At 48.2% G+C, this 21466-nt stretch overlaps 1 protein-coding gene across 1 annotated transcript in view; it reads left to right on the plus strand.

The window, feature by feature from the left end:
- Window positions 1-21466, plus strand: part of NFATC2 (nuclear factor of activated T cells 2) — a gene marked incomplete at both ends in the record, with an annotated part of 77483 nt that overhangs the window by 44784 nt on the left and 11233 nt on the right. Inside the window, 3 exons of the mRNA XM_084271428.1 lie at window positions 2493-2548; window positions 3465-3591; window positions 5142-5837. Coding sequence (XP_084127554.1) covers window positions 2493-2548; window positions 3465-3591; window positions 5142-5837 — 879 coding nt within the window. The remainder of the gene's footprint in view (window positions 1-2492; window positions 2549-3464; window positions 3592-5141; window positions 5838-21466) is intronic.

Below are 21466 nucleotides of genomic sequence, written 5' to 3' on the forward strand. Positions count from 1 at the left end.
TCTGCTCAGAGACCTACAGAAATTTCTCTTTTTTGGTTTATTTGTTGGGGTTTTTTTGCAGGGGGTATGTGTGAATGTTCCTCAAGACACAGTATAATATTTTATTTTCACAATGATCACGTAGAAGAGGAGTTAAGTGTTTACTGCCTTGTCATCAGACAATGCATTTAGTATTTGCTGGATTAAACCCCTCGTATTTGCTTTCCCTTTTTACCACTGCAGCCACGGCAAAGCATTAGCTGCATTAACAGGGTTGTCACTTTAACCTGCCACAGTCCAGAGCAGCGGCCAAAGTGACTGTTCAGTGTTAAATAACAGTGTGTTTTCCATTCCTGTGCACAGCAGTCCTTTAGGATGCGAGGGCTGAGCAGCAAATTGGGCAGACCGTAGTTCCCAGCTCCCTTAGGCCACCTCTGGTCCAGCAATCCATCGCTAATCCGCGTATCAGTGTAGCAGGCAGCTGGGAGAACCTGAAACACTTAAAAAAGGAAAAAGAAAAAGGTCAGAACAATTCAGTGTTTTCTCCTGGCACCAGAACAGCAAGGCAGTAGAGGTGTGAGGTATTGAGGCTCAAGCTCCCCCTCACCTCTGAGGCTCTTCCTCACAAGCAGCTGACAGATGGAGCCCATCTTCCAGCTCTTCCTTGGTGGCTGCTGCTGGCCCAGCAGGAAGAGGGGTGGTGAGCAGAACCTGCCATTGCTGTGGGCCCGCTCCTGCTCCACCACAAGCCAGACACCAGGCCGAAACACCCTGGGAGCCGTCCTGTCCAGAGGAAGGGGCACACCACTGGTGATGGGCTGGGGGAAAGCCCTTCTCTCCCTCCTGTGTGCTTAGAGGCCAAAGCAGAGACTTTTGGGGTGCTGGGGCGGCAGGCAGGGCCCTGCGGCCGCTCCAGTCCCTCGGGGAGATGCTGCCCGCAGAGTCCTGCACATCTGTCAGCTCATTGTCTGGGGAACAAAGAGGAAAACAACAGAAAAAATGCAAAATGCATTAAAAAATACTCTTTCATTTCCCTTTTCGCCAGAAGCAGAAGTACTTAAATAACAGAGGACAAAAGCAGCTCTTGCAGAATTTCCAAGAATCGGGAAAAATAAGAAGTCCTGTGAGAAGGACTGTTTGTAGGAGCCATCCAGCCCTGTCTGCTGGGCCTGGGCACTCAGTCTGGGGGATCCAGGAGCTGCCTCCCCCTCCCCAAGCCACCGCCAGCTGTGCGACTGCACTGGTCCCAGTTGGTCGGTCCCTTTGTGTACCTGTCTCCTCTTCATGTTAAAGGCAAGCTTTCAGAAACGTATGAGGCTCCCCCCCCCAAATTGCTTGGTTAAAAGCCTCAGCAGAATATAAAAATCAAAGGGGTAGAGATTAGAATCTAAAAGATAAAATAATGAAAGTAGTAAGGAAGGCATTGCTGAAAGATGTTTCTGGGAAGTGTGGGTGACAGTAGAATTAGGAAATATCTGTAGCCAGATGAAGCACCCAGACTGTGCACAAGTGCCTTGTCACTCCTGATGTACTGCAGCACGGGCGCTGACCTGATGGTATTTCATACTGGGGCATCCGATTGTATTTTCCTCTATGAATACAGTTTAGTGTAACTCGGAGTGAAAACAAGCTGTGTGGATGTAATTGAGAGCAGAAAGCCTTCTGGTGGCCATTGCACAAGCAGTGAGATGCTTTTACAGGGAGGATGGTGACTATTTGGTGGTTTACGGTGACTTCAGGACTGCCGGTGGCACTGTCACAGCCAGCAGCGGTGGCAGCCTTGTTCCTCGATCAGAGATGTGTTGCTAGACACCACGTACTGAGGTTTCATACTGCGCATATTAAAAATGAGTATAAATAGTAGGATGGCATGCGTAACGCGATCGGGCACCCTGAAGAGCTGGTTTCCCAATTAGGGTAAGAGGCCGCCTCTGCTGAACTACTTCTAGAAAAGCCACGGCTCCCGTGAGACTTCAGAGCATCTGCCAGTTCCGCTGCGCAGCACCTCGAACGATGAGCCCTGACGTGGCTCCGTTTGCTCGCTGCCATCCGCGTGCCCTAAACCCCACCTGGATTCTTGCTCGTCCTTCACCCCTTGTCCGCTCTGCCCTGTACTGCATGGGTGGGGAGCTCCAAACGGTGGGAAGCTTGGTGGGCTGCTGACCTGGCGTGACCACCGCCAGCCAGTCCCTGGCCTCACGGTGCCCTCCATCAGCCAAGCTGGCTGAAAGCAAGGCTGGTAGAAAGCAGATGTTGCACCTGCGCTATGTATGTCATTCCTCCATTTGGCTGACTCCTACACGAGCGTGTAATACATATGTAAGCTTTTTCCTGGCAAGAGAAGTGTTCAGTGATGTGTTTAAATTAAATGCTGTTGCTTTTGCTTAGGACTGGCAAGGTGCTGCAATTAAGTCCATTTTGAGAGCTTTGCTAACCCAATGCACTTGATTTGTCTCCTTCTTTAACGATTTAAAAAAAAATCCAGTGAGGTTGATGTTGTGATATTCTTCTAGATGGGCAGCAGATCTGGGAAATGGAGGCAACAGTGGACAAAGATAAGAGCCAGCCTGTAAGTATGCAAACCATCGAATGTCCTCTCCTTGAGCTTCTCAGACAGCAAGCTGTATTCAAGGGGTGGATCTCAAAGAGCGTCTCAAAGGCAGAAAGAGCAGCTATCTTAGTGCTGCGATGAGCAAATGTCAAATGCTTCAGCAGTAAATGTGTCGCAACAAGAAACTATTCATTTAGCTGTAACCCACAGCAAATGGAGTAACTGCTAGATTTTGTGTTCTGGCAGAACTCTATTGTCTCAGCCTGATTCTCTGCAGGCTGCTGGCTGTCCTGGCTTCCTTTCACCCCTATGGAAGCCGTGGGTGCTCTGTGCTCAGCAGGACAGGGTCTGTACTATAGCATTTAAAGTGGACATTGATCTTTCAAGGGAATGAGCCTCTTTGTTCAATTTGCTTAATGGGACCTTCCTGCAGTTCAGTGCATTCAGGAGCTGGCACTTGCATTGCCACGGGCCATGCCTGTCCTTGCGGAACAGAAGGGGACGCTCGCTGTGAGCTTGCACGGAAGCGGGATCCGGCTGTGTATAAGTTAAAGGCTATAGAATAATCCGGTTTATCCTAACAAAGAGGGAATTCTGCAATACATACTTGTTTATCAAGCACAGTGTGATAACAGTGCTGCCCATTTATCACCATTCTGTGTGTTCTATTTGTAGCAGAGACTTCTCTCTCCAAGTTCAGGACAGCATCAAGTACGAGAGAGGATACGGTACCTAGCAATCAGCCTCCCAGTGACAAAATCCTCTGCTCTTTCACCATCTGCTTTTTCCCCCCTTTCTTCTTCTCATACCCTCCTCTGTAGGGATGGATAGGAAGATTTCTCTGCCTTTATGTCGAGCCCTGTGGCAGGGGAGATCCACGCAGGAATCTGCTGTCAGCCTGGGTCACTAACTCTGTTACGTTTCGTTGTTGCAGAGCATGCTTTTTGTAGAAATCCCAGAGTACCGGAACAAGCACATTCGCACGGCTGTGAAGGTGAATTTCTACGTCATCAACGGGAAAAGGAAACGGAGCCAGCCACAGCATTTCACCTACCACCCAGGTAATTCTCAAGGACCGAGCAAGTTGTTGCCACCTTCTCAGGACCAAGGTTACTTCCTGCCCTGTCTTTTTCTTGCCATTATTTGTGGATCTGAGTGTTACTAATTCAGCTGAGGACAGCAAAGCACTCAGCAGCTGTTTGGTTTAAAGGATGCGTGTGATTTATGGTGAGGAATTTCCCATAAATTTAAGGGGACAGTTAACTTGGCAATAGGCTGATGCTGCCCGCTCACTTGATGGAAGCTTGCCAGCAGCCTCAGTGGGAGCCGACTCTGTCTGTGACATGATGTGACCCTGTGAAAACCATGAGCATTGCCTTCCCCAGCTGACGTGTATGACAGTAAGATAACATCAGATCTGGGAAAGTAACAGGGGCTTGGTACAGAGGGAGAGGAGCAATGTATGCTCTTCAGGATGAGGCTGGTTGAGAAAAATATGAATGCTTTTCTGATGTTCTTCTTCTTGGGAATTGGTGAGCCATGTCACAATAAATGCAATAGGATTACTAATGAGATTCCCAGAATTTCTCAGCTTTGGCTGGGAGAAGAATATTGTGAGAAAACTCAGATTGTGTTTGTGCAAACCAGAAAGCATACAATACCAGATTTTATGCAAGCTTCAAAATGATGTCTTAATGTGACTGAGTTCTGAGGGCAGGCAAACACTAATTCTTTAGTCTTCTCCAGCCTGAAAATCTCTGGTCATCTCCCTCAGTGTATGAAATGTATAGGACATCACCAGTGTCAAGGGATGTACAGATGCTGTATTATTGTGCTGTGGGATAGTATTGAGAAGTACAATACTGTCCCAGTACAATCACTTCAGAAGAGGACTTTTTTACACTTCCAAAAAAAGACCCTCTTGCTTGACCGTTCAATGGTTTCTATTGTATGGTATCTCTGTACTGAGTTTGGGTGAAGATTTGACCAGAAAACAAACAAACAAAAGAAATGGCATTAGAAATGTGAGAATTTGTCTCTAGAGGACCATCATTTATCCACACCGAGATTCACCAACTTTTACTAAATCATGTCTTTTAAATGATGGTGTCAGAAAGGTCTTCAGCTGTCAGTCCTGAGGAATTTCCATGCAGCCAAGGAGCTAAAAAGAAAGCTCTAAAATAGTTCAGTTCTGCCTGTGGTCAGTAGGTGAATGTTTGACAGAAAATGAGGTTTTCTGTGTCACAGGATTTCTATGCATTCAGTTGTCCTCTGAGGTGGAAGCACTACACAAAACACCTATCGCTGTGTGTTTTGTTTATGTTCCAGAATGACCATTCAGTGAATTAAAATATAAGCTGAAGTATTGAAATTATCAGGTTTTAGAAATTTGTGGTTAAATGGGTCATGAAAGCTTTTGAAGAACATCTTAGAACAGAGTACTGATAGAGATCCTGCCATGACTGCATGTACGTGACTGATTAAGCTCAGTGCCTGCAAGCTAGGAGCTCGTGCACACAAATCTTGTAAATGGGTTAAATTTCTTATTACTTCAAGGAAAATATGTTTGTCATCATGTTATGAATAATGTCCTTTGCATGCTCTATTCTAGTCCCATCAATCAAAACAGAGCCCATTGATGACTACGATCCAGCCCTACTCTGCAATACAGTCCACAGCAGCCTGGGAACAGTAACACAGCCGTACTATTCACAGCACACAATGGTCACCGAGTCCCCTTCCTGTCTTGTGGCCACTATGGCTCCTTGCCAGCAGCTGCGCTCAGGCCTTTCTTCTCCTGATTCCCGATACCACCAGCAGAATCCGGCCGCTGTAATATACCAAAGAAGCAAGAGCCTCAGCCCGAGCCAGCTGGGCTACCAGCAGTCCAATTTGATGGCCACACCAGTCGCTATTTCAGATGCACACAGGTCCGTGTTGGTGCACGCTGGTTCTCCAGGCCAAACTTCAGCAGTGCTTCACCACTCCCCAGGCAACCAGCAGTCCTCTCCAGTGATTCACTATTCTCCAACCAACCAGCAGCTGAGGTGTGGAAGTCACCAGGAATTTCAGCACATCATGTGCTGTGAAAATTTCACGTCCAACGTTGCAAGATCCAGCCAGCCCCAGGTCAGTCAAGCACAAAGGTTAAGTCCAAGTTCATACCCTACAGTGATCCAGCAGCAGACAGCCTCAGGCCAGCGAGCAGCAAAAAATGGACCGCCGGTTAGCGACCAGAAAGAAGTGTTACCAGCTGGAGTCACTATTAAACAGGAGCAGAATCTGGACCAGGCGTATCTGGACGATGGTAAGCACCACTCTCCTCTTATGTGGGTTGGTTTGTTGGAGGGAGGGAGGAAGTTCAGGACTTTTAAATCCCACCTGTTCCTCTGCGCAAAACCAATGTGTGGATGTTTGCTGTTTGCTCATGCTGCGTTTTGGTCGTTGATCAGCTGCATTCTTGATAGGTAGCAATGCACTTTGGCGACTGAGCAGAAAGCCTGGTGTTTGCAGAGCTCCTCCAGTCCCCTGCAGTGAGCTGTCAGGTTTCAAGCTGGTGCCATTTTATTTCCATTTGCCAAAGGTTAGTTTGGGAAGTGGAGAAACTGAAACAAAATGCACTTTAAAGTTATTATTTTTTATTATTCATATCAGGGCAAAGTCCACTTTGTGAAATGCTTTTGTACAGTTTGTACCAATAAAAAAAAGCCCATTGAAGAGTCTATCAAGGCCTGTAATGAATGGGGCAGCGCTGCAGGCAAAACTAGTGCAGATGTTCTAGATGAACAGTAGGACATTGATAAGTACAACAATGCTGTTCCTTTGTTGCAAGAGCAGCAGATTTAGCCTTTAGGAATGAATATATGGTAGAGTAAAGCTGTCTTTGAACATATCCTGCTTATTCTTAGGTAGGCAGCTATTGGCAATCTGGCTGATTGGTTCTGTTATTAAAGTATGTTCCTCGTGAGAGGAGATTAATGCAAAGTTAAGGATGCAGCTGGGCGCTGCAATCGTGAAGGCCAATAGCAGAATTGACATTGATTTGAGTGGGAGCAGAGTGAGGTTGCTGGATCTATTGCTGCCAACATGGTATGGGGTGAAGTGCAGAGCTGGGTTTCACATACTCTTGGTGCTGCCATCCTCTCAGTCCAGGCTATTGCATGCACGGTGTGATCTTGTGAATGTGCTTTGTAAGCACCCAGTAGTTTGGGATTTTCCCACTGTGACTCACCTTGATTTGGGAAACTGTGCCCACGAAAGTTTAATTTCTTCAGCTGGGGTGCTGAGTGCTCAGTGGCTCTATTGTGTCCAGCCTTCACTGCTGCTCTCGTGGGCAGAGCAGAACTTGGATGGTTTTCTCTGTCAGTCTGTGTTTGAAGTGTAGTTGGTGTAGCTTTGGTGCGATCACAGTAAGATCTGGAGAGTTTTTACTGGTTCTCTTGCCTGAAGAGGAATGTTGGATTGGGTTTTAGCAGAGAATTTGATTGAGGAGATTTGCTGAATCTGCAAGAAAATAGCTAAGTAAAGTCTGCTTCCCATTCAGGGAATGGGCATGGTCACAAAGAAAGGAGATCTTTCAGCCAGGGAAAGCGAACGCTGTGCTTTTTAAGGTCCTTCTGATGTGAGGAGCTGAGAGATTCTTCCATGATTCTGAAAATGCTTGGTACAAACCTTGTAAAAGAAACAACAGCGAATGAATCTTGAAGTGAAAGCAGCAAACGTCAGAGTCGAGCAAAAGCTCACTTAGAGGAACTCCCACATGGACTGTGAAATTCTGTCACTGGGTTTTGAATCAGGCCAGTAGCACCTAACTGCAGCCTAGCTCATGAGGGACGTGCTCGACCTGTGTGCTCAGAGGAACCATTAGGTAGAGCAGCAAGTTAATAATGACTTCCCAGGCTTCTGCATTGCTGCCTAGGCCGTCCTGAAGTGATTTCAGCTCGGGATGAATTTATCAGTTATGCCACCCAGGCCAGGCGAGATGGGGCACATGCAGTCTCTTTACTGACCTCAGTGAGTTTACATTAGTTACAAGTGTGTCTTGGAGAATGGTGATTTACTTTAGGACTTTGCATAACATTTCATTCTGAAATGGCCAGGACTTCAATTGAAAAGCCACTTTGTTTGCTGCTGGGGAAAAGTGACTCAGAACATAACAAAAGCCATATTTTTCCTAACTAGAAAGTTTATTTTTGTTCTTTATAGTATTAAAAGAAAGCAAACCCAAAGGATTATAGAGGCTTTACCCTCAAATCCCTTTCATCCAGAAAGCTCTTCTGAGATAAAGTGAGCTGTTAGGTCTTGCTGTGATTTTTCAGGGATAGATACTGAGATGATGGTTCCTCAGCCAGTCCTGGCATGAGTGCACTGCACTGCCAGCAATGCCCAGACTCTTAGGCAATCACTGTTTCAGTGTCTCTCACTTCCCTTCGCTCTTCCTCCCTCTCCCCATCTTCCTCCTCTCTCTTCTTTGTTCTTCTTTCCCCGTATTTCTGCTGACAGTCCAGCTTCTGTCCCCCAGTTGTGACCACCTCTTGTCAACTCTTGTCCTCTGCCTTCCTGGTTAACGGGCAGGCTTGGTGTTCTAGATTTTGCTTCTATTCTGAGCTTTGCCACGATCCTCTTGAGTGACCTGGGCCGGTTCCTCATTCCTGAAGCTGTTGCCTCTGTGGGTGGGTATGCTGTCCCAGGCTTTGAGCTCTCCTGGAAGTCACTGGAGAAGAACATCTTATGGCTAACACCATTTCTCTTTACTTCTTCCTGCTGCCACTGCTGGCAGGATCTTTCATCGTTTTCCTATCTTCCCTGCTGTAAAAAAAAGCATCCTTCTTCCTGAGACCATGGTTTATTCATTGCTCAGAGCCTTCACTGCTCCACAGGGCACTTTTAATGATGGAGATCTAGCACACTTAAACTGGCTTTACCTCCCACCTTGTGAAGATAAGAGCTGGTTCCCTTTCCACAGGAGAATTACAGTGGAATGTGTGACCACAGCTCACAACACTGTTAAGTTCTCAAGGTCAAATAGCAGTGTAGCCAAAAGAGTGTGGACTTTCAGGCAGGTGGTGGCAAGTATTTACTTGGCTTCTCAGGTGGGTTTTGTCATGCGTGTGGATTTCTTTATGCCGTAGATACACAACTGCAGTAGAGTGGAGTGGAGTAGCAGTATTAAACACCAGCTGGCTACCTTAATGGTAGCTTTGGCATGTCTGTAGCTCATCTCTGACCATCCTGCAGATGTAGAGATCTTCCATGTGCTGTCTTGGAAGGAGACGTTTGCCCCTGTTCTCCTGCTCATGGTGCTACCTTAGAGCAAGAGGTGCCCAGCCCATGCAGTCCCTTCCCAACTCGCCTTCTAATTTCTCAGCTTTCCCCTCCCAAAACAAACTATGAAATCCATGGTGACTGGAAGGATGGCTCTAGCTGTCAAGTTGTATAGGTTGGATTTGGAAATGCAGCCATTTGGGAGACTGATGCAGGCAGGACACCACCACACCTATGTGTACCTTCATATGCATATTCCCCTGCATATTTCCATGTTTCTCTGTCAGAAAAAAAAATCTGTAACTTGTTGATATCGTGTAGTGCAAAGGCAAATCCCCAGAGGAAAGGACTGTTCATGGAAAATTGGCAGAGGCACCTTTGTTACCCACCTCTGCCTCAGATTCGCTGCTGTTGGGGATGGCATGAAGATCAGCTGTGGTCAGGAGATCCTTTGGGACCCATCCGGTGTCCAGGGTGATGCTGGCAAGTAGCAGTTAGCTTCAAACACAGGTGAAAGCCATAGGGTGAGAGAGTGCTCAGCATCTTCCAGCCAAGGCCTCCTCTGAATACTGTTCATAACCAAAACCACCAACAATGGTAAAAGTTACACAAACCACCACAGAAGTACGTTGCCAAATAGAATTTATTTCTTCCAGGACCATCAGAGCAATCAGATGAGCTATTTAAAGCACAAAGCCAGTTACAAATTAATTATTTCAGCACTCTTCTTGGTGGGGCAGGACCAGGAGAGGGGGGGAGACAGGGCTTGGGGCGCCGGTTGCACCCTGGGCTGGCTGTACCATGGAGTCAGAGGTTTCCTGTGTAGCCCTGGGGAAGCCACTCAGCTGCCGAGTGCCGCAGCTCCCCATCTGTGACACAGAGACAGGAGGATCGTGTGACAGGGCTGGGAGGATAAATGCATCACAGACTCTAAAGCACTTGGCTGCGACACGCTCGAGAAGTGCTCTGTAGAGATTTGAGTGTCAAATATGGTGTTAGGCTCTCTCCATGTACAAATAATGGACGTGTAGCTCTTGTCTTGAATGTTATCAACTTGCCTGCCTTAGATTTAGTCCTTCTGGTCGGTTCAGCTGTCATGTAGTGTGCTTTTTACTTTATAAAGAAAAACGCTTGTCATTATTCAAATGGCAACTATCTAACCACATCTGACACTCCGAGCTGTCTGCTTGACACAGCAGCTCTAAATTATTTTTGGTGCACCAGTAATCTTTAATGGGGAGGAGAAAAGCCAGGCAGATGCTCGTGTAGTGGTTTATCAGACTGCTGATCAGCAGAGATGCTTTATAGAGAACTCACGTATCTCACAGAAAATCCAGGTGCAGCAGATACCTCCGCAGCGAGCGGACCCGCGGACGTGCGGCAGGCGCAGTAAAGCACCCGGCACTTTCCATCACCTTCACTGCCAGCAATGTGTTAATTTGTGCAGCTTTGCTCCCCACTGCCCCAGCCATGGGACTCATCCAGGACTATTTGGAGCTTGTTCTGTCCCTACATTTTCTCCTTGTGTTCTTTCATCTGACTATTAGAAAATCAGGTCTGTCCCCGTGGTGGCATGAAATGAAATTCAAACTCCTTCTTTCCTCCCCGCTCAGGAGGAATCTTTTCTGACTGGCACTTTTCTCCTGAGGTTGGTAGCTGGTCGGGACGAGCCTGAGCAGGGTGTATGTACCTCCAGGAAACCCTGGGTCTCCTGGGGACCCAAGAAACAGCACTACCCTGTGAGCCCTGAGCAGGCTCAGTGCGGGACGGAGCTCTTCCCCACGGCTTTGGGCACATACAGCCCACTCTGCACCCACACTGCTCCTGTGGCTCCTTGGGGAGATTGGAGGGGAAAGGAGATGGTCAGTGCAGCCAGGGGGAAGGCAGGACACAGGCCCCCCCTTTCCTCCAGCCGTCAAGGTCCTTGGGGCTTTGCTGAGGTGCTAGCATGTTGTGAGCATCCTGCTCACCCTCGTAGCCCCTGCACAGTGGATGGAGGAGGGGGTGGCACAAAGCCAACTCTGTCAGTTTGCTGCCAGCCAGGGCTCTCTCTGTGCAGGGAAGGCAGCCGTAAGCCTGCAGTACATCAGAGCTACGCTCACGGGGACCAGGGCTCCAACCACCTTCCCAGCTGGAGAGAAGCCACTTTTCTCCCTTATAGCTGTCTGGATTCCATGCCCAGAAAGTGGAGAAGGCTGTGTCTTCAGGAGCATGTTTGAGTTTGGTTTGTTGTCGTTCTCATCGTGTGTCTGTGCACAGAGCAAAACAGTGATACGGGGCAGAGGGGGAAACGTTTGTTTCCTGGCATTTTAGGCAGGAACGAATTTGAATGTTGCAAATGGGCTGTGGTGCAGTTAGAGCAACAATTCACATCAAAAAAAGCCACGCTCTGTTTTTAATTAGAACTACTTTTCATAGAAGGTGTGGTCATTTCTGCTCAGGCAGAGTTTGACTAAGAGTGAAGCATGTACATTCTCCAAAGCATTTGCTCAAACACTCTAGCAAATCTGGGTGTTCATCAGCCTCGTTCTTGAAGCTCTGACTCACTTTATTCCAGATACTCTCTTCTCTGCTGGGACCTGTGGCACTCCATGGGTACACTGCATGCTTTATTTTGGGATCACTGCACTTGTGGATTCATGCTGTGTTAGGATCTAAGCACCGGAGTCTTGCTTTTCTGGAGGCAATGCCAAAAGAGAAGAAAAAGGTGGTTCTGCTCCCAAAAACCTGTAGTCTGTGGGCAGGGAGCAGAAAGATCAGTCTGTCAGGAGGACGGTCTCCCGGGTTGTGTCTGTATTTAACTTCCCTGCACCTCAGTTTTCCATTATTAAATAGTATCTGGTTGTCCTTCCCTCTAGTACAGTAAAGCATTTAAGTCAAGGAGTCTCAGGAAAAACCCCTGTGCACCTGAATAAGAACTAGTATTTGCAGTGTTATGGCAGGCTGGCATCTGATGTTCTTCTTCACCTCTAGAAACAATTTGCTGGTTGAGAATTCAGACAAACCCAGCCCCTTTTCCAGACTGCTTTTTCCCCAGCAGCCCTTCTGAGCCATCCCGCTGCCTAAAACCAGGCACAGCAAAACAAAGCGAGAAAAAGAAAAACCCATACATCCCAAATCAGCAGCGGAGGAAGGAAGAAAATGAATCAAGTGATTAAAACCATAGTTCCACTGGCACCTCTTTGTTCTCCAGCTCAGGAATCTTTAATTGGTGCAGTAAGTGCCCACAGGCAAGTCGTGTTACAAAGCGCTTCCTGTTCAAAAGCACATGCAGACTCCATTAGGAGACCACGGGCACGGCCGCCAAGAACCGACACTGCGGGACGGGTACGTGAGCGCTCCCTCGGTGCCCCAGCGGGCAGGGTCCCACTGCCAACTGATGCACCACGACAATAAACCCCACTTCTGGCTTTGCTGGCGGGAGGCGTGCCACCGTTTGCAGGCTGAACCAGGGGTCTGTTATCAGCAGAAAGCGCTCAGCTTTCAGAAGGCATCAAGCAATTTTCAATGATATTTTTGAAATACTGGCAGAGAGTTACTCGAAAAAAAGGACTTGTGCTTGCAGTTGGGAATTGAAAGCTTCTAAACCACAATAAAGCCCTTTCCCAGACTTGCTGTCCATTTGCTCCACGCTCATGGCATTCCTTAGACAGTCTGAATCACAGGCAGCAGAAATCTCTTTTAAAGAAGCCCATAGGCACCCATCTGTTGGGGGACATCTGCCAAAACAGACCATACATTTACTTTTGTTCCTTCAATCCACTTTCAATTTAAAGGGATAACAACAATAACATTTTTCAGTCCAGTGGCACTACTCATCCAGTGCAGAGGAACGGTAATGAATTAAAAGAATTCCACTGCAGAAAGAAGTGGACAAGCTTTTCCCTGGCTCTTGCAGATGGGTGAAGTGAAGCACAGAGCTCTGAATTGATGCCACAAGTTATGGGTAGCACTGTACCTTGTGTAGGGCCCATGGCTGCATCCCTCACACAGCCCTGGGGACTGAAGGCCTGGGAAGCTGCTGTCTGAGATCTTTCAGGGAGCGACTGATGGTGGCGGGTGGTATGCTGCCTGCCGCCGAGAGCAGGCTTGTCCATTAGGAACACCCTCATTTCTCAGGGCAAAGCCAAGAGCAGAGCAAAGCTGTCATATGTGCATGGGCAGGATGTGAGGAAGATGAATCAGTGGTCTTCCTGCCACTTCGGGGTGACAGTGAGTGCGTGATGCAGAAATTCTTTCAGCACAGTCAAAATCATAACTGTTCTGACACCAGGTTTTAAAAATGGGGGCTTTGGAGATGAGAAGCAAGACAGATAGGAAATGGTTTATAATGCAACTGCAACGCAGGAAAGGGGGTTAACTCCTTCTAGAGCTAAATCACCATTTTGCATTGAACCGGAGAAGCACTGTCTGGAAACCTTTAGCAGGGCTGGTTTTACGCTGAGGCCGCTCACCGCATAACTGCGCTGGTTGAGGTGGTTGATGTTTTCATTATTCTGCTAACGCAGCTATTATGGTAAAAGCCCTTGTACAGACATGGCTCTGTTGGTGTAAAAACGCTGGAATCAGCACAGCTCGGGCCAGGGACACACCACCGTCCATGGCACTACAGGGATGGCTGAGGGGGGCTTTCACCCCAGTGCTGGTGCCACCAGGCTGGCCGGCCTTGTAGAGGCAGCTGCAGCTTACATGGTGAAGGGCTCTCACATGGGCAGCCCTTGCACTGGCTGTGTGCAGAGCCGCAGACTGAAGCAGGAGTTAGTAACCTCCAGCAGAGATGATGCAGGGATGCTGCATTCATTTATCAGAGGTGCCTCACTGGGGGGGCCATACCCCGCCTGGCAGCTCTGTAAGGAACCTGCAGCTGGGGCTGTATTTGTTCTCACAGTTCATCCTCCTGTCTCCCCTTCAAGATTAGCGCGATGTAACTGAATAACCAGTGAGCTGGCTTATATCCACGTGGCAGCTCAAAGCTCTTCCTAACTCTTTGTGAGTTCATTGTGAGCCTTGGAATATTTATAGCGATGTAAAAGTCCCCATGCAGGTGACTGCAGCAAAATCCCAGAGTTATTTGTTTCTTGGTGATCTTTTCAAGTCCAGTCTAAGAGAAAAACCAGAACATTAAAGCAGTGAACCTCGGTGTATTGGTCTTTCAAAATCCAGGCACACAAAAATGACGCAACTTTGGGAGCAGGGGCATGATTGCATGATTTTAAAACCAATCTCATGATTATGAGAGGCCTGAGTCATGAACTGTGAATGCCTGGGCTGGGCATTGCTGCTTTCCACATTTTATTTGTTATGCATTCTGGTGCAAAGGTGGGAAGGGTGGGTAGGAAGGGTAGGGGTCTGTTCAGCCTTTAAAGCCTGGCATAATACGTGGTAGGACACAGCTCCTGCAGCAGCAGCTAGCAACAAGGCAGCTCGAGCCGTTCTCGAACTGTGCTCCTGAAATCTTGTGAGCAGCTGCAGAGAGCCCTGCTGCTTGGAAAAGCTTGGACAGCATCTGCACATTTCTTTAACTGTTGTGAAATGAAATGCCTGGCAGGAATAACCATCTTAAAGATATACAGGCTGTTTATGGTGCAAGCTGAAAGCCAGTTATAAAGGCTTCTGCTGTAGAAAAGCACTGGGATCCTCGATGTTATTCACACAGGCAGAACTTCTGCACTCAGGGCAGCATGCAGAGTCAATGGGGGACTTTTTGTCTATAGACCTTCTCTTTCACAAGAATGAAGAGCTGTGGGTTATTAATTTAAACCCCATTTTTCTTCCACCTGCTTTCCATACTTTGTTTCTTACGAAAATGATGATGATGATTATTATATCCCCAGACATTCTAAAATAAAAAAACTGAGGATGAATCATCGAACTTCCCATTAAAGTTGGTTTTCTTACGAGAACTCTGAGTAGTGCAAGCCACGTTTCTGCCCAGCAGAAGTTGGTATGGCCTTTTGCTCCCTGGTTGTTCGATGGTGCTGCTTACTCACCGGTTCCAGGAGACTCCTGTGCTCTCCTTTGAATGCAGTATGTTTTTAGAGGAATTTTCAAAGCAGACTGGGCAAACTTAGAAGAAGGTAGTCCTGCACTGTGTATGAGAGGTAGCAGGTGACCTAATAGGTCATTCCAGGTTCCGTGATTTAAAACCAAGCAGCACAACTGTAGTCGTGCCAGCAGGAGGGTCAGAGATAGGGGAGGAAGAGTAAATGCTTGAAGGCCATAAAGATCCCTTCTCAGCATATTAGCTTCTAATCTGAATTTTCAACAACCTGTTGGCTTTCACAGTCAGTGTGTGTTTACTTAGAAGAAGCCAGAGGGAGGTAAAGCCAACCTAAGACATATAAACAATGCAGTTGTATCTGAATCATCGCTCCAAGTCCCCACGCTTCAGTTTTACAAGCACAGAGATCTGGGCGCACACCCAGCAGGGAATTTCACCAATGGATCCTCCCTCTAGAAGGGATCTGCACAAAGCCCCTAAATCCAAGTACTCTCAACTTTGCAAACATTCATGTTCTCCTGTTGAGGTATGTGTCTGCTAGAAATAACTGCAGCCTCTCTGGCAACTGAAATTCTGATCTCTGTATTTGCGTGACCGATGGTCTGACAACAGTGACTTTGAAAACTTGGTCTCAAGTTGGATTTAGCCAGTGTTGGGTATGAGAGTTCAATCTTCAGCAACCATTAAGTAGAGTAAAACCACTGAGGATCAAGGGGCTTCAGCAGTGATGCCTGTGGGACTCAGCAGGGCAGCACTAATTCCCTCCGTGAGAAACTGGTTCAATGCTTCCATGCTCCTGCACATTCTCTTAATCCACACAGTTCCCGTTTTAATCAAGCCATGTCCTTTTGTGGGTTTTTAATTTGGAAACTTTGCTCTCCAAAACGCGGGCTGAACTCTGCCCCTCAGCTGAACAAACACCATTTCTTGTGAGTGAAACCCTAGTCGAACGAGATCTAGTGAGAAAAGTGGTAGTGATTTCTGCCCATGGATGCTGAAGCAAGTGATAGGTTTGCATCTGATGGGGAGTTTTTTTCCCCATGGATAATTGTGGAATTAAAGGTCAGAGCAGACTGTCCCTTGCTTCCCCGGCTGGGTGCCTTGGGCAGGCTTTGTCTCGTGGCTGGCAGGGGGTGCTGGCAGCGTGGCGGTCCTGTGCCAGCCCTGTTTGTGCCCAGACAGCGTGCACACACTGCATGACCAGAAAGCCTCAAGGCCCTGCAGAAGAGCCACACGATAGCAAAGGGACGGCGTCGTTCAGTCGGTTCTCAGTGCTTATGTGTGGATGGGCTCTGCCTTTGTGCAAGGAGTCTGAAACTCTGCTTTTAACCTGCAAAGAATAATCCGGGCCAGGGCGAAAGCTGCAGTAGATTAGAGGAGTGTGAGTTTGCAATCATTCCCTCTGATCATCTCTGCCAGGGGAGTCTAGTCAAAGATTCCCAAATTGTGGTGTGGTTTGGTTTGGTTTCTTAATGATGAATGACTTCATCATCCATGAATGAATCAAGTCAAATGTAGGACAAATAGTGAGACACATGAATGACTCTTATGACATTTGCAATGTCTCAATCGGTGCTGGTTTATTTAGGTGGTTTCTAAGCTTCTCTGGAAAGAGTGAGAATGACTAAATGATGGGGGAGCCACTTCAGAGGTATGGGAGTCAGCGGTGAAAGTATTGTGACAGTTAAACTCCCCTGGGCTAAGTATCTGTCATTATGAGCAACACTGCGTTGGTTATTTTGTAAGAGCTCGGTTCCAGGAGACTCCATAGCCACAAGGCCAGGGGAAGCTGGATGGTGTACCAGACATTGCCTTATGGCCAGATACCTCCTGGTGCTTGGGCTGGGTTTCTGAGCCTCGCCAGGAGGCAGCAGGGCTGTTCTCCGAAAGCGGCTGTGGAGGTCCTGACTTCGGGAGGCCCTACCCTTGGGCACTCCGTGCGGTTCCCTGTTTGCTCTGTTTGGTTCCCCGGATGCTCTGTGCAGTTCCTGGATGCTCTATGCGGTTGCGGTGCGTCCTGCTTGCCCACAGGCACTGCCACAGGCAGCTGCTTTCCAGGGATTGGAGTGCTGGGGGGACATGGGCCTGTGCCGTACCTGGGCTGCCATCATGTGTTTTGCCATCTGAAACAAGGCCCAGCACTTCTAGTGGTAAAAGATGCCTGACCTCAGAAGCTGCCCATTGGAATCGGGGAAACACCCTGGTTCAGGCCCCGGAATGGGAGGTGATGCTGGTGTCAGCAAAGCTGGGGTGGCTGCCTGGGTTTGAGCCTGAACTGCAGCGAGTCAGTCGCAGGAGGACTCTTTAGGGCTTTATTTTGTAAATATGTTGTGTTTTGTGGATCCTTTTTTTACTTAAAATTACATTTTTCTTTTCCTGACTGTTTTTTCTTCACTTGCATGCATTTGCTTTGAGTGGGGTGTTGTCTTCTTCCTTGGAAAGCATCCCAAGGTGCCTATTTCCAGCTGGCAGGCCCTCGGGTGAGATTTTCAGCTAGGTAGGCTGGGATGCATGAGAGCTCTTCTCCTGAGGTCATCCTGCAGCTCCGTCTCTTCACATAACTTCCACTATGTTTTCAGACGTTTCCTTCTTTAAAATATGCCACAGATTTAATACAAACGTTACTTCAGTATAAACTTTACAAGCTTTTATTAAAATAAAGCACACAGAACTATTACTGTGTCTGGTTTAGGAATTAGTACCTGTGGAGCTTTGCTTTACACATGGGTACAGTTCGTAGCTCTTCCCATCTTCACAGCCAGTGCAAGTCTTCAATGAGGGTTAAGACTTTTCTCACAAGCTTTAGATGTAACATTAAACACTCCTCCAAATCTGTCTGTTGTGCAGAGAAACAACTCTGCTTTTCAAAAGCCACTGTGGAGTGTGAGTGTCTCTGCAGTCAGGCTGGGAGAAACCTCTCCTGTGCGCGGCATTCCAGTGCGGCTCTCAGGGAGCACCCCCCAGCCGTGCAAATAATCTAGCCCTTAATCACAGTTAGACTGTAATATTTACTAGTGTTTCAACAGATTGTGGTCAATATAACATGACATTCATTTCCGCCCGTGTATGCAACGAGAGATGCACATGGTGATGGCGGGTTTATTACAGGAAGCTTGTGTTGCCGCTCGCTGCGCAGCAGTGAGCTCCGCTCGGGAGGGAGGATCAGGGGCTGAGGAGCCAGCGTGGGGAGCTGAGGGCAGCCTCTCCCCTGGCCTCTGCAGCAAAGGTAACTCGCATCGTGCCGTGTATGCAGACCAAAACCTCTCGAGGATTTTTCTTTTCAAGATGTACGCTGCGTTGAGCCGACCGGCAGATGCACTGGTTATCTGGGGAGTCCCTGTCTGTGGCACCCAGACAAAAATGCTTTGGCAGGCAAATAAGTGAGGAAATTAGTTTTCTTGTCTTTAAAAAACAGTGCGCGCATCCCGCCTGGATGGATCGATTCTGTTTTGATAGCAAAACAAGTTCTATGGAAACTATTGTGAACCTTGGAGTGAGGCTGCCCAGGAGAGTTGGGGAAAGCCGCTTTTGTTTGTTGTGCTTGGCATCGTTTTGCTCTGGATGAAGATGCTTTAATTTTGTGGGGAGACCCAAGAGAGCATTCCTCTTTTTCCATACCAGAAAGCCTTCCAAGCTGGCATAAATGTCCCCTCTTTCCAGCTGCTCCTTTCCAAACACACTGTGCCTCCTAAAGATAGTCTTTACAGTGGCTGGGGCTGGTGGAAAACATGAAGCCTGCATGGATTAGCACAGGAATTCATTTGGGCTGACGAATTGGGTTTCCCTCTATAAACAGCACTAGTGTTTTCATCTTCTGGACAGCACAGCAAACTTCACATCCCCTTGCTCCTCGGCCCGCCTCTCCTGCGCTGTGAAACGCTGCACCCGGGCCAGCCCTGGTCAGAGACGCTGTAAGGGCTGCTTATGGGGGATGGAAAACAGCACGCGTTCAACGAGGCGTTTTCAACTATCTCCCTTCCCAGACAGGCTTTTTCCAACCCTTTAAAGAGTTGGTGGGGTTATTTTGGGTTTTTTGGTTTATTTTTTTTTCCAGGTAAAAGGGAAACTAAAGCAATCCCTTCTCCACGGGTGTAGTGACCGTGCAAGCAGCCCACACTATCTATTTTCTTCTTTATTTAACTTCAGCTACAATGTACTTGTTATCTGCAGGAGTGAGGGATTCTCTCAGGAGGATTTTGCCAGCCCATTCCCCCCAGGGCACGCAGGGGCTGGGCTGCAGAAGCACTGCTGCACAGCATCGCTGCCTCTGGGACTGTCCCAGCCCTGCCAGGGAAGCACCCCCAGCACACTGCTGAATGCCTCTGCTGCAGCAGATGTGCTCTTGGTTCCCTGATACTTTTTACATGTAGAGGCCCATGTACGTGATCAGGGGATGCTTAGTGGTGTTTGTATTTACCAGCCTAGTCAGTGAAGGATGATTTTGTCTGTGCCACTGACTGACTGAGCATGGAAGTGGAGTTGTGTGGATGAAAATGGGATTCAGCTACCAAATGGAAGAATTATTTAAGTAATAAAGCCCCGTCCCTTCACCTAATCACTGTGTTTTCACATGTATAACCCACAGCCCATGAAAAGTTTGTCCCTTGAGAGTAAGTCTCAGCAAGCCCCCCACCTGCTCGTGCTCTTTCCCAGCACTCTGATCCCTCCAGTCTCCAGCTCTTGCAGGGCTGTCTGCTTTGGGATGGGGAAAGCTGAAGGACTGTCTGAGCCCTGAGAGAGAGCAGAGCACTGAAATGGGCACGAAGAGGCTGCTGTGGTAAACGCGTTACCCGCCTGCCCTGTGCTGAATCAGGGTCTTTTTACAGCCAGCACAGATTATGCTCGGGACAAGAGGATTTAAAAAACCAAACTGCAAAAAAAGCAGAAACCTGCAAGTGGAAATCAGGGCCACAGGGTTTTGAAAGTGTATTTATCGTGGTACCATCAATGGTGTAAGCATTGCCATGCTCTCAGAAGAAGCAGAAGCTGGGGTCAGGATGCTCTTAGCATATTTTCTCTGCCCCATTGCCTGGTGTAGATACCCATTTGTGCAGGTCCCGGTCACCGCACTACTCAAGTGTTGTTGTGATGGGGTCGAGCACCGTTCTTATTTGAGTGATGAGAAGGCTGACCCCGGGACTCCCAGGATGTCCCCTGACCTCGCTGGCCAGGACATGGCGTGTCCTCATGTGGAGTTGCTTTAATCAGGCTCACTGCCTGCTGAGGGCTTTGCAGCTGCAGCATCAGCTGCATGGAACCACCCGAGGAAAACAAACCCCGGCAGATTTCCAGAGTACTGGCAGCTGGACACAGGCGAAACTTCTGAATCAAGGTGAAAAAACCCAAAAAGCCCAAACTGGCCACTTTTGTGTTGCTCTCTGGGCCTGTCTGATGCTGCCAGCGGGGCCACACCAAGAGCCTTGCACAAGGGTCAAGTGGAATTGGAACTGGGGTCTTTTTGGGGTGCCCAGGACAGGTGCTGAGGAGGGGCAGAGTAGTGCCCACTCAGGATGGTGCCCCTCTCAAACTGTAAACATTGTCTTTGTAGACAAAAGGTTGAGGCCCTCTCTATCCAGATCATCCTTCAGATTTCAGCAGGGATGCTGGCTGCTGGCTTAGCCTTGAGGTGTACCCCATCTCTGCTGCGTGAGGTGCTCCCAAAGTCACTGGGCACCGTCAGCACAAAATGAGAGAGTTTTTGGTTCTGCAATGGTCCTTTTGCCCTCTCCAGCATCCAAGGCAGCATGAGCCTGCTTTGAAGTCGCTGTGGCTTAACTACCTGCTTAAACTTGAGCACATTTAATATCTTGGCTGAAAAGGAGGAAGACCCAGGCCCTTGGATAGGCTGGCTGGCTGAGAGCCTTCCTCATGGGGATGCTGCAAGGAGTGAGCATTAAAACCAGGCCTCCCAAAAGACTCCCCAGCGCCTGTCGTGGGCCATTCTCTGTTGGTGGTCCCCACGCTTGTTCCATCTGGTCCCTCAGGGAAACCTTGGGTACGGTCTAGGCCGATTCTGTGAAGCGATGCATGCTTGGCTCTTTGTGTATCTCATTTCTTGAGGTGGCTGGATGTCTGATCTGCAGTGATGGAGTGGGAAGTTAGCTACCAAAATACTTTCAGCAGCCTGGTTCTGCAGATGGTGTCTGGTGGTTCCGTACGGTTTCAGTATGCTGTGGGTATTTCATTCATGCTGGCAGTCGCTCTCCATCCAAGACCTCTCAGAGTGAGTTTTGGTGATCTTGGCCTTCGACTTTGCTGCTCCCGTGTCTTCCAGCTGTCTGTGGCTAGTTCCCCAACGGCGGGACGAACAGTATTCCCATTCAGTCTGTGCTCCTAGCTGAGGGGATGGCCTGCCAATTGCTTCTGAATGTGTTCTGTGGTCGGATGAGATCATATCCCACGTAAGCAAGTTTTATCTTTATTTTAGGCAAGAGGGTGTTTTATCATGATGAGGTTCCAAAGCCTTCGTTGTTCGGTTGGAATTCACCCAGGAAGTGTAGCAATGGATGGTTGGATACAAACTAATCGCTTCAATATGAGCTATAAACACGGTACTTGTGAGCTGGCTGTGCAGCCTTGTGTGTAAAGGAGAACATCCATACTGCTGGTGAGAGAGATTAGGATGGTCTTGCTAGGTACTTGCAGCATCTTGCAGCATCCCCTGAGGCACC

This window comes from Gallinula chloropus (assembly GCF_964237585.1).
Source record: "Gallinula chloropus genome assembly, chromosome: 16".
Lineage (NCBI taxonomy): Eukaryota > Metazoa > Chordata > Aves > Gruiformes > Rallidae > Gallinula > Gallinula chloropus.